The 12,657-nt window shown below is 42.4% G+C and overlaps 1 protein-coding gene across 5 annotated transcripts in view; it reads left to right on the top strand.

Moving 5' to 3' along the window:
- Positions 1-12,657, top strand: part of ppp1r12a (protein phosphatase 1, regulatory subunit 12A) — a 42,349-nt gene that overhangs the window by 19,058 nt on the left and 10,634 nt on the right. For 2 of the 5 annotated variants that reach the window (XM_020105467.2, XM_069519454.1), the window contains exons 3-15: positions 874-992; positions 4,628-4,787; positions 5,562-5,706; positions 5,797-5,871; positions 6,043-6,137; positions 6,316-6,473; positions 6,681-6,802; positions 9,061-9,285; positions 9,609-9,700; positions 9,975-10,088; positions 10,813-10,965; positions 11,508-11,672; positions 12,079-12,240. In XM_020105467.2, coding sequence (XP_019961026.2) covers positions 874-992; positions 4,628-4,787; positions 5,562-5,706; positions 5,797-5,871; positions 6,043-6,137; positions 6,316-6,473; positions 6,681-6,802; positions 9,061-9,285; positions 9,609-9,700; positions 9,975-10,088; positions 10,813-10,965; positions 11,508-11,672; positions 12,079-12,240 — 1,785 coding nt within the window. The remainder of the gene's footprint in view (positions 1-873; positions 993-4,627; positions 4,788-5,561; positions 5,707-5,796; positions 5,872-6,042; positions 6,138-6,315; positions 6,474-6,680; positions 6,803-9,060; positions 9,286-9,608; positions 9,701-9,974; positions 10,089-10,812; positions 10,966-11,507; positions 11,673-12,078; positions 12,241-12,657) is intronic. The other 3 variants (XM_020105469.2, XM_069519455.1, XM_069519456.1) reach the window with 2 other exon arrangements.

Raw genomic sequence — 12,657 nt, 5'->3', positions numbered from 1 at the left:
AGCAGACCCGTAATGGGCAAAATAGAAAGTCCAATCAAGAATCTGAAACACATCTGCAGCCCGTCACTTGCCATTTGGAAGGGAAGTCATGAGGACCGAGCACGTTTCAAGTGGTGTGTCGGCTTAATGAGAAGGATGTGAGTCTCACCACAGCTTTAATTAGAAGTAGCTGGAGTAAAGATGGTGTATGGTTAAAAAGGTCTTGAATCAATGCTTTAAAGTGTTCAATCACTGAGGAGCCGTGGAAACTGTCTGCAGCGATGCTCATTTTGGTTGTTTATAGAGGTTTTTATGGTTTAACTAATGATCTTTCATTCTTTCAGATGACACGCCTGTAAAGGGCCATGCAGACAAATGTTCAGAGCTGTGATCTCTTTTTAAAATTGAATCAACTATTAAAAGATAAAGCTCTGTGTTTAAATTCCTAGATATCTTACCCTTTTAAGAATCTCTAAAAACAGATTCTACATGTCAATATGCAGAATCTGTTGACGAAGAACAAAATTCATAGAAACTTAAACAGCAATGTACAAGGCGACAGCAATTATTAAAACATTTTGTCATTGTAATTAATGTAATCAACATAATCTGTAAATAATAGTTATTTGGCCTGAAGACATTCCTAAAAGGTAACTGGTTAAACAGGAGCTGCAGAATGTGTCATTGTGTCAATATTGGCAGTGGATCAAGAGCAACGTTGTGAAGCTCCTGTTCGTCAACTGTTTCCTCATCAGATAAAGGAAGTGACACATTGCATGTTTCCCCTTTTAACTATGTCAAAAACATGTAGCCTAAAACCTTCAGGACAATGGTAACGCTTTGATTTCTGCCTTTCTCTAGTTTAAATGTTTTTTTTGTTGTTATTTATTGCAGGTATCTGATTAGCCAGGGTGCCAACGTAGGAGTTGTGAATAGTGAGGGCGAGACACCTCTGGACATCGCTGAAGAGGAGGCGATGGAGGAGCTCCTGCAGAATGAGATCAACCGACAAGGTGCAGTACTGACACAGACATTTTGACCTCTGAACTCCAGTCTACACTATATCACCCTGAAATGCAGCATAATAGTCCTTGTTCACAGCAGCCATTCTGAAATGAAGTCACTGGTTAACTTATGGTTCTTATCTATTTAGGTACAGAGCTTTGATTCATGTGTTAACCTATTATTTCATGTCAAAATGGCTGCTGTGAAAAAGTTCTTTAGTCTCAGGTGAATTGCTAACACAGAAAATCTAGTCAGGGTGAACAGATTGAAATAATATGAAAGACGCAAGGTTTTTGGTTGATGCCAGTATTTGTAAGCTTCAGTTGAATATTTGTACAAGTGTTTTTATGTAATCCCTGTTAATCTCATCATATCCAGAAACATCCTGACCTCATAAGCATGTTACAAACAGCAAGGTTGGTCGGAGCCCTCTGTGTGTTTCATGCATGTATGAGTAGGTTGTCAAATAGGATCCGAATTCTCATTGAGTGTCATTCACCTGCTGTTTTCCACTTGCGCGCTTGAAGAACGTGCGTTACATAACATAGAGAAGGGATCCAGCTGTGTTGTGAGCACTCGTGATGATTCCTAAACTGAAAAGTCGGGCCTTTCTATTTTTGGCCAGGGCATTCTTTAGATGATGAAGGGCCCTCCCCCTCTGGTGAGAGGCCAAGCACAGACCTGTTTAATGGCCCCGGGCCAGAGAGATGCTCCTCGGCTCATATTCACCAAGAAAGAGTTTGCTGGCCTGTGCATCACTGTGGCACATATCACCATTTCCTTAATTCAGAAATCATACATAGCTTCGGTCATTGACATATTTTGACCTTGTCCACAGGGTCAGAAAATGCTGCGCCACCATCTAATAAGTAATGTCTTTAACTGCATTGTATCCTGAGCAACCTTTAGAAAATATCTTGTTTGTAAACCTTCACGTCTCTTCGACAGTCCCAGTAAACTCCAGGTCTTTGAAAGCACATGAAATCTAGTGATAATTACACCCAGTGAGCTGTTTACATGTTATGCTCCTTGGCAGTGTTATATAACAGCGGAGAGACTCGTTTTGTGCCCACACCGAATTTCAAGCATCTCCTCCAGCGGCACCTGTCAGCTTTGATTTGCTGATGCGTGATGGATGGATGCGTTGCCTGGTTCAGAGCATCCAACCGCTGCCTCAACTTAGATCCATCACTGCCAGATGCAAATCGAAACGTGTATCGTCATTTAACATGCTCATAGACTTCACAAAGCCATACTGCTGAGTTTGTAGGTATTTTGTTTTCAAGTGTGAGACTCACTGCTTTTGGAGACTGAATTTGGCCCGAGGACGGCTGCAGACAATCCACAGCTCAGTTCTATATGCTGGAGTTAGCAGGAGGCAGCATTATGCAACAAGCTGTTGTGTAACGCTCCTGTATGTTTGTAATGTGATTTTCTCCCCTCAAAGAGACACCAGTCATGGGGTTAAACCTGTTACCAAGTGGCCGTGGTTTGCCCTTGGCAGAAACAACCTCTAGATCTGCTCCTTGACCCTGATTGGGTCAAGTGACTGGCCGGCCCTGCCGCCCTCCTCTCCTTCTCCTTCAGCTGCTGCATGAATGCTCCGCTCTGTGCTTGTAATTGACTGAAGGTGGACAAATGTTTCTAACTCGCACATTGTCCCTGTTAGCTTGGGATGGGGGTTATCTGGATTGGATTTATTTTACTAATGTTTATATTTGATTTATTTTCATCTATTTTAAGGCCCTTTTCTGCATTTACTTTATTTTCTGCTGAAGACCCAGTGCTTTGGTCGGCTTCATTTCCATAGATATTTAATTTATCCTTTGCCAGACACACTGTGGGTATATTGTCTGTAGGGTGAAGCAGAAGGCAGGTCCTTGTTTGGTCTATTGGATTTTCTCTTGATCTTAATGCTCAGGCAGAAGATGTGCTGTTCTCCTGTAAAAAGTCAACTTTGACCCACTGCCAACTCTTCCACTCGGCTCTTGTTCTGTAGTCCTACTTAAAGGCCATTAGGCTCCCTGCTTTTTATAGACACACTGTAGGCTACGTCCCAAGAGATCACGGGACGTTGCCCTATGTGGCCAGCTCCTATTCCCTATATTAACTGCACTGCCCTAATGACGTTTACGACGTTTTTCTACCACAGTGATGCAGTTTTTCTAACTTGTGACATAGAAACGTAATTGAAGCTTGATATTTTACAGTTTAACCTCAAACTTTATTTAAAAAAATAGGACACAAATGCAATTCTATATATAGAAATTGAATGAATTAATATAATAATAATAATGATAATAATATATTTTAGATAAAATAGAAATACACATCTTTTCTGCATAGTTGATTCTGTAAAGCATAGATTTAACTAGTTCCTGCTTTGGTGACCAGGCAGCCACAGTGAGACGTACGTCCAGTCACTGCTCAAGAGTCACTGAGAAAAGTAACTTGAAATCCAGTCAAACATAAACTCAGACACTGAGTCATCTTATTCCCATTTGGTTTCACTTTCTTAGACTCAAACTCACAAATCCTCTTAATGAGCAACATGCCTGGTCTCAAACAAGCCAGAATACTATTGTGTCCTGGCTCAGTGGAAGCCTGTGTTGCACGTGTTAGAAAGTAGATGGATTTTATGTTTTTTTTACGATGACATTTAAGGCTCATGAGCCAATGAGACAAAACCAAATGATCAGGTGTCTCAGTCACTCGTTACTAACAGATTTAATCCTTGTGCTCAACTTGTTACTTAAGTTGGAATTCTCCTTTGCCTGCGCTTTTTCTCGAGCCAGCCTCACTGACGCAGATATCCTCTTTCTTTAGTTAAAAAACTCGGATGGGAATCTCTCTCATCAAACTTTTTAAGGTGTCAGGAGAATTATGATGTATTCTCAAGAGTAGAACAAAAAAAAAAAACCATAAGGTCAGCTGAAGTTTTGGCTTCTACCCCGGTGCAACTCTCTTCACTGTTTATGTAGCTCTACACAGTTAACGCTCAGCTGACCGGTCGACTCGTGCACCAGTGCACTTCAGACCGTCTCGTGTACCAACCAGGTGTCAGCGAGAAGGCTCAGGCATGACTTCACCGCTGCCTTGCATGCTGTATATAGCTCAGACATATTGACCCACTAAACAGGCTCAGGCCTGTACATTTGCAGCCATTATTTCATTGTCAAATATTAGTCTAAAACCGTATGCCAGAGAAGATCAAGAGCTTTACAACAGCCGCTAGTGTTTAGAGATGTCGGCAGAATAATGTCACATCTACTTCTCCTCTGTCCATCCAATAAATAGCATCAAGGCCCAGCTTAATAAAACCACAGAGGTGAATGAGTTGCGTCTTATGTAATAACCAGAACCCAGAGGCTCGTCATAGCTGTCATTACTGACGCATTACCGTAGCAGGACTTAAATGTGTGATGATTTATCTCATGACTATGTGTTGAAGTATTTTCACCTCTCTATTGCGGTCCATAGTCTCTGACTAATGCCATGTATTCCAAACATTCACATGCCTCACTGTGGACGTTAGACAAATAAATATCTTGCTGTTATTGTTGTTGTTCGTCTACTGTCGGCTCGGCATTACAGCCAGGATGCTTGGATGTCATTTTTAACTCTCTTCCTCTGGTCCCATTAGGGTTGGATATTGAGGCGGCCCGGAAAGAGGAGGAGCGGATCATGCTAAAGGACGCCCGGCAGTGGCTCAACAGTGGCCAAATTCAGGACATCCGGCACGCCAAGTCTGGAGGAACGGCACTTCATGTAGCTGCTGCGAAGGGATACGTCGAGGTTTTAAAGTAAGCAGTGGTTCTGATTTCACAGGTAGCAAACATGAGTGTTTTCTTACCCCCCCCCCCCCCACCTGTTGAAGCAAAACTGCACGGATGACACATTTATAGGTTGTTACATAAAGCCCGGCCTGTAAGTCACATTATACAAATACTGTTTATAGTCAGTACAGCTGTGAGGCCTAGCGTTAGGAATTTCTTCGCTATCCTGGTCTCTGCATCTCCTCAGTCCAACATTGGCTCGTTAGTACAGTTTCACTGCTTGAGGATGGAAGCTGCAGCCACCTGTCCATCTGGTCTGGGAAGTCAGCCAGCACACTCTTCTGCCATAGATAACTCTGAGATATGAAGATGTGTAGTGGCTACCACACACAAGACAGGGATCTTAAGGTTTTCCCCATCAAAGGGTTTAACGATTGCCAACCTCACTGAGTTATGTTTAGAGTTAGGAGGGTTTTTGCTGGGTTTTAAAAAAATAGTCACTAAGCAGAGCACTTGAATTGTAAGTATTTATGGGAATCTGACATTCCCCTATATCTCTACCGTACTTGACATATGTCTTAAATTTCATTCATTATTCTAAATTTTAACTTGTTGAAACCTGCAAAAAACCCTGGGTAGCCTGTATCTGATAATCTATAAATGTGACCCGAGGTAACGATACTGACGCACATCTAAAATCCTGCATCCTGGCAGCACCTTGAAAGATGAGCGAAGAGAATTTGCTAAATCTAACAAAAACTATTTTTGTTTTGCCTTCCCTCTCCCTCCTTCACTGTGGAGGCTTTTAATCCAAACAGGGTATGATGTAAATATTAAGGACTATGACGGCTGGACTCCTCTACATGCAGCTGCACACTGGGGCAAAGAGGAGGCTTGTAGGATACTGGTGGAGAATCTATGTGACATGGACCTCATTAATAAAATGGTGAGAAATTTGAATCAAACTCTCATGAGAACTCTCACAATAAAGGCTGAGCGAAACATGTTTTAGAAAAGTTTTATTTCTTTCCCTCAGGGCCAGACACCTTTTGATGTAGCCGACGAAGATGTTCTGGGATATTTAGAAGAACTACAAAAGAAACAAAATCAAGTGAGTCAGTGTGGCCGGTCAGTTTGTACAGATTCTTATCAACCCAAAGATACTTATCAGCAGTTTAATAAGTGGAAGCATTTTACTGACCTCTGTAAAATTATCGTGAAAGCCTGAGAAAACAGATTGTGTCCGTTGTTTTCTCACTGATTTTTGTTTTCTTTGTTCCAGCTGATGAGCGAGAAGAAAGATGTTAAGATCAAATCTCCTTTGATTGAAATGACAACCACTGGGGATAACAACCAATCACTGAAACCACTCAAGAGGTAAAGAGCTTGATGGGGAAAAAGTAATCAATGTGTTCAACTAAAGGATTATTAACCAGGGTCACAGGTGCCTGAGGGGCAACAGGCAAAACAGTTTTTTTTTCATGGGTACAGGCGTGGGTACATCACCGATGCTGAACTTATTTTCTAAACTTGGTTTAAAATCTTTGTGTTGCAGCAGAGAAACGCTGCTTCTGGAGCCAGAAAAGAGCGCCCCACGCATCGAGACCTTAGAACCGGAGAAGGTGGATGAAGAGGTGGAGGGGAAGAAGGACGAATCAAGCTGCTCCAGTGAGGAAGAGGAGGAGGAAGATTCCGAGTCGGAGACAGAAGCAGGTATTGTGTGTGTCTTATTTTAGACTTGCTGCGTGGTTTCACCAAATCAGGTCCAAACTATTTGCTAGTTGTCAGTCATAGAATTTGGCTCATGTCAAAAATGAGCAAACTGTGCATTTCTAGCAGTTAAACATCAATACACACAATCTTAATTTTCTAGAATTCTTTTATTGATCCTCCCGCCCTTTTTCTCTCTGACTCCTGAAGACAAGAGCAAGCCTTCAGCATCGGTGAGCAACAGCACAACGCCAATCCCAGCCAGCATCACCGTGTCATCTCCGACAAGCCCGACCAACCAGGTGACAACCCCCACTTCACCGGTGAAGAAGGTACGACCTGGTGGTGTTTGTCATCCTACCCTTCACAGATGCACAGCTGCCTCAGTACTGGCATTACTACAAAAACAGCCCAACCCAGATTTAAATCAAATTAGCCAACACTTGGATGGTTTTAAAAGGACTTGGAGGTAAATAAGTGCTGATGTAATCATGTCACCGCTCTAAGTAGGGACTGCACCTCCTCTGTTACATGAAGCCTCCACTACTGAGGAGGGTCGGGGCCTCGTTACGTACGTAAATCAACAAAATTCACAGTCTATTTGAGTTTTCTCCCCTTTGAACACAAACCTAATTTCACAGCCGGATGAAGATCCTGGAGGGGCTGCATAGAAAAGTTTGCAGTTCATACTCCAGGCCATCGAACAATCATTTTTAGGTAGTAATTTGTTCTTCGTGTTGCGGTACAGTGAGCACACAGATAATAAGTGAATGTCACAGAGAGAAGTTGTCGCTGGTGTTTGACAAACATGGTAGCACGTTGGGGATTAGTGACCAGTTCTTGATGTTAACAGTATAAGACTGTTAGGGCACCAGGAGGCTTCAGTGTTCTGTACAGAGTCATACATTGGTTGATAGGAACAAAGGTAGATTTCTCCTCTTTTGAGTCTGCTTCCCTCTGCTGGAGAAATCCAGCAAAGCATATAAACTGAGTGACACTGGTAAATTTCAATAAGGCTACTTCCCTCACTTTCTGGTGTTTTGCACGGCTGCAGAAAATGTAGGATAATTTGAAAACTCATAATATGAATTCATTAATAATTTAAAGTGTTGTTTGAAAACAACCTCCTTGTAAATGTCTTGGCTTCTGAAGGAGTGAATAACATGAAATAAAAAAACATTTCATAGTTTAAAAAATTGGCTTTGATTTTAAATCATTGCCTTTTTCCCCAAAAGCTCAAACAAAGCCGTCAAACTCGATGAACCTAGTAGATAAGACGCACAGATCTCATCCGGTTCTAAAGGGAGAAGCGTGTCGCACCCTCTCTGAAAGCTGTATAAACGCACATGTTGCATCCGGTCTAAATTTGTTAAATAGGAGAGTCTATTTTACAGTCTTCTATCTTTTTCTGAGCTCACACTCTGTAGTCGGTATCTCAAGACTTTATATCCGTTTCTTTTTTCTGCTTCTTTTCTGGAAATGACCTTTTTGTTTCCAGTCCTTCTCTGAAGTCTAGTGCTCACACATCACAATGTCTTCTGTCTAACAAGAATGAGCGAAACATTAACAATGTCCAGTTTTGACACTACCAGATGTTTGTTCGATCTGACCCTGACTCAAAACAGTAATGGTAGTCCCCCCCCCCCCCCTGGTTTGGCAGTAAGCATTGTGCAGTGTGACTAGGCCTTAAAAAAAAAAATCTTTCCTTGCCATAAAGTGTGTTTTCTTTTGCTTCTGTCTTATTCTGGCTTTTTTCTTTGTCTCATCCTGTCATCCTCCCTGCCCTCCCTCCCTCCCTCTCTCTGCATCTCTTCTCATGCCGGGCTCTTGTTGGTTGGCTTTAGTCTGATTATATTACTCCCCTCATGCCTGTGGCGGAGCCAGGCTGTCCTGCATTGTGGCGTCAAGGCTTGCGCAAAACTGGCATTTCTCTAGTGCCCAAAAAACCTATGGTGAGGCATTGGTGTGCACCAGAGTTGTTCTCTCATCCTACACACACCTGTGCACTGACAACGTACTTACCACCCTCCTAACCGCCCCTCGGCCTGATCCAGTTTATGAACAAGCGAATCTCGCTATCGCCGACGTCTCACTCATCATCCCAACATTGTGTTTTCACTTGTAACGCACCGTCCTAATCGTGCTTTCACATTGTGTCTGTGGCTCTGTGTTTAATAAAGTGGTTTGTCATTGTCTGATGCGTATTTAAAATGAAATTTGTGGACAGACCTTATGTGAAAACTATAAATTGGAACAAGAAGCCTTTACCATCCTTTGTTTAAGATTCAGTTATCGTCTTTTGAGGATAGCATGTGCTCAGGAGTACTTGTATAGTGCAGCTGTGGGTTTAGTCAGGTGTATTTTTTAATCTGGATGTGATTGTTCATAACTGGCATGTCCTTCCCTTAAAAATGTCTCCTCATTAAAACCTAAAAATTGCAGCCTTTTTAAAATCCAAACAGGTTTTTTTTACTACTGTTTTGACCTAATCAGCTTTTGTGTTAATCACTAAAAATAAAAATTTTAACACCTTCGTAATTGTAAATGGGTACGTCAATTTACTCAACCACTGCCCCGTTCTCCCTTTCAGGTCACTCAGCCTGCTGGAAAGATCTCAGCTAAAGTGGAAGAGGAGAGGAAGGACGAGTCTCCGGCTTCTTGGCGTTTGGGCTTGAGGAAGACCGGCAGTTACGGGGCACTAGCGGAGATCACGGCCACCAAGGAGGCTCAGAGGGAGAAGGACACAACCGGGGTGATGCGCTCGGCCTCGAGCCCTCGTCTCACCTCATCTCTGGACAACAAGGACAAAGAGAAGGTCAACAGTCGCTCACACAACCACAAATCAGAGGGTGTTGGGTATCAAGGACGTATTACACAAAAACATTGTGCTCATTTAAAGTTGAAATTCAGGCACTATCCTTTTAATCTCCTTTTACTGAGTACTTAGCCACAACATGTTTGTGAAAAGAAAGAATGAATTTTTTAATGAAATGCTGAGCTTTTCTCAGAGCTCATATAAAACTGAAATGGCAGCTGAGATTGTTTTCAGTATCATATGAAGTAAATCAATTCTTTTGGTGAGATCTCCTCTGTAAACAGTCACACAAACACAGGTCCTGTCTCATCCTGTGCCCACAGGAAAAGGACAAAGTAACACGGCTTGCCTACGTGGCCCCGACCATCCCCAGGAGACTGGCCAGTACTTCAGACATCGACGAGAAGGAAAACAGGTGAGACCCTGGGGCCAAGTGGATCTGTGATGACATGCATTTAGCATGAGCGGCTCCTGCTGCCCACTGCTGTGTATTGCAGGGAAAAGGCCAAAATGCTCTGCATGGTGTGTGCAGCCTGAGGCAACTGCTTCTAGTTATGTTGAACAATTCATTAGAAGAGATAGAGACGTTATAAATGGGTCTAAAGGGGAAAGAGAAGACGCACATATCCAGTATATTTATCAGTATCTGTTTGTGGAACCCTGGGGTACTATTGTAGCTTATTCCCCAGGGACTCGACTGCCCTGATTCGTAGCGGCTCCTACACCCGACAACGCTGGGATGACGACCTAAAGAACAGCGAAGGGAGCGCCTCCACCAACCGATCCTCCAGCTACCAGCGCAGGTTAGCCTCCGCTGCCAAACTTCCATCCGTTATCTCGTCATCAGATCTCTGCCTCATCTGATCTGATGTGTCGATCCACTAAAACCGCTGAGTAGAAAAAAGTGATAGTCATGTATTAATCATCTACAGTACATTTTTATTTCTTGCATTATGTCATTAGAGGTCTGTTTGTACTTGCTACATGCACAGCAGCCGCAGCAGCTACTGAAGAAGCCGTGCAAATCAGCCCAGCACCTTGTTTCTGTCACTGCCACCACGTTTGTTGCATGACTGTACCTGTCCTGTCAGGTTGCTGTGTCATAGAGTTTAAAGGCATTTTTTAGGCATTTTAACAATCTGACTCCAAGGTACATCAAAATTCCCTGTAGTGTTCATGGCACAACACCTAGACGTGGACTAATGCTGCATTCATGTCATGTTGAAAAATCATGGATATGAGCCACGTAATTAAATTAAGAGTTTAAAAGCTATTTCTCCAAGTTCCTGGACTCTGATGTTATCAGTCGAGATAACATTGAAATAAAAATAATCTACAATATAAGGCATCGTTAAGGTCCTTCTAATCAATCTACACTTCCCTGCTAGTCCCACATGACATGAATGCACCAATAGTGTGTCAAAGCTAGTCTTCAATATGTATGTTTCTTGTATCTGTGGGTGTGTGTGTGTGTGCGCCTCCACCGCTAACATGCCTCTCTCGCCCACCCACCTGCCACTCCGCCAGCACTTCCCATACGCTAGCGCTAGGGCGGAGCGGCAGCACGCGGGACGTGCCAGCCAAGTCTTCGTCCACCTCCAGCTTGGACCCTAACACCTGTAATACTAAACCCTGGCAGCCACCCTCCTCCCACTACCAGTCTTACAGCATTTACCGCAGGTACTCCAGCCGCACCGGGACACCACCGTCTCTCCACACTCACCTGTCCTCTCTGTCTGTGTGTCTCTGCTCTGCTGAAGTGCCCATCCTTTTGTTTTTGTGCATCTGGATTGATCAAATGAATCCTGTGGTAATACATATTCAGACGTAGCCTCAGGATGAAAATGTGGTCTTAAGTCTGCAAAACCTGAATACAGATGTAAGGACAGTTTGATCTTTACAGCAATGACATTCCCCCTTGAAATCAATTGACAGTAACGTTAGAATAACCCATTTCTCCTGCAATAACCTTAGGCTTTGATTTGAAATGCAGTTTTTACGAGTTTTATCTTGATATTTTTACCGCCAATTAGTGTAGAAGTTTTTTGCAAGACAATCCAAAACAAATAAAAAAGGCCAAAAGACTGATTAATTATTTTAGCTCTCGCCATCAGTGCTAGCAGCATCCAAAGTTATGTCCGTGATCAACATGGTATCCGTTCACAAAGAGCTACTCGAACCGAGCTTTGTCTCACTACTAAAATGTTTTTTAAATCCTCCAGTGGCTCTTTTAGCAGAAGACACGAGGACTTGAGCTCCTCGACTACATCCTCCTCCACGACCACCACCACCTCCTCATCTGTTACCTCGCCCACGGGCCATCGCGGCTTATTCCCCAGCCTGGGCTCCTACTCCACACGCACTGGCTCCACCAGTCTCACCAGCAGGTACACGAACAATGAACAATAAAAAACTGCAACTGGTACTATCAATTAAGATACAGCTGCAAAATCAGAACCAGTAGAGCCCCGACCAATATGGATTTTCAGGGTTCATATTGGCAAACGGAAATGCTGAACTAGATAGTAAAAGGTTTAGCACCTTTTAAGTTTAACAAGCCTGCTACAATTCTTTGACAGCATAATTCACTATTAATACTCCTGTAAATTGTTGCTCTTGCAAAGTATTTCTCAAGGTGATTAAAAGGTATTTCTATAGAATTACACTTACATTGTTACAAGCATTCGCACAATTTTACTTGAAAACACTAGAGTCACAAATTAAATTTCATAACAGTGGTTGAAATCTGTCAGATGAAGTAAGTTTCTGTAAAAGATGCTGGTGTGTGAACAGGTACTGGTCAGAGGAGAGTGCAGAGAGGGAGAAGGAGAAGGAGTCGGCTGCAGTCATCCCCACTATTAACACTGGCTCTACTACGACCGCCACGTCTACCACTACAGCCATATCTACCACTACCACCACCGCTGGCACTGTCACTGGCCCAGAAAGACGCAGGTAACGCACATTTTCCCCGGTATGCTAATGTTCTTTATATATAGATATTTCCATTTATGTTGATTTGTCATATCTCTTCCATCTTTTTTTGCTGAAAAACTATTTAATTTAATTGTTTCTCTCACAATATTTGAAATGATTATGGACTCACACTTTATTATTAAGATAAAGCAAAGCGAGAATCTCTGCTGGATCATCATTAAATTTATGTTTTTGATAATAAACCTGTTAAATTAGTATATGAAATTGACAATAACCTAATATGATGAGTTTAATGCATAGAAGTTTTAGTTTTTTGTGTCGTTCCTTATGTGTATTGCCGATGCCATTTTTAAGTGTTTTTTTTTTTTTTTACTTACTATAGTTTTTTACTATTATTTACTCGAGCTCAGATAATAAATATGCATCACCCTAAAA

Source organism: Paralichthys olivaceus, chromosome 23 (genome assembly GCF_024713975.1).
Source record: "Paralichthys olivaceus isolate ysfri-2021 chromosome 23, ASM2471397v2, whole genome shotgun sequence".
NCBI lineage: Eukaryota > Metazoa > Chordata > Actinopteri > Pleuronectiformes > Paralichthyidae > Paralichthys > Paralichthys olivaceus.
The sequence above is the reverse complement of the archived record's forward strand: the minus strand, read 5'-3'. Positions and strand labels throughout refer to the sequence as shown.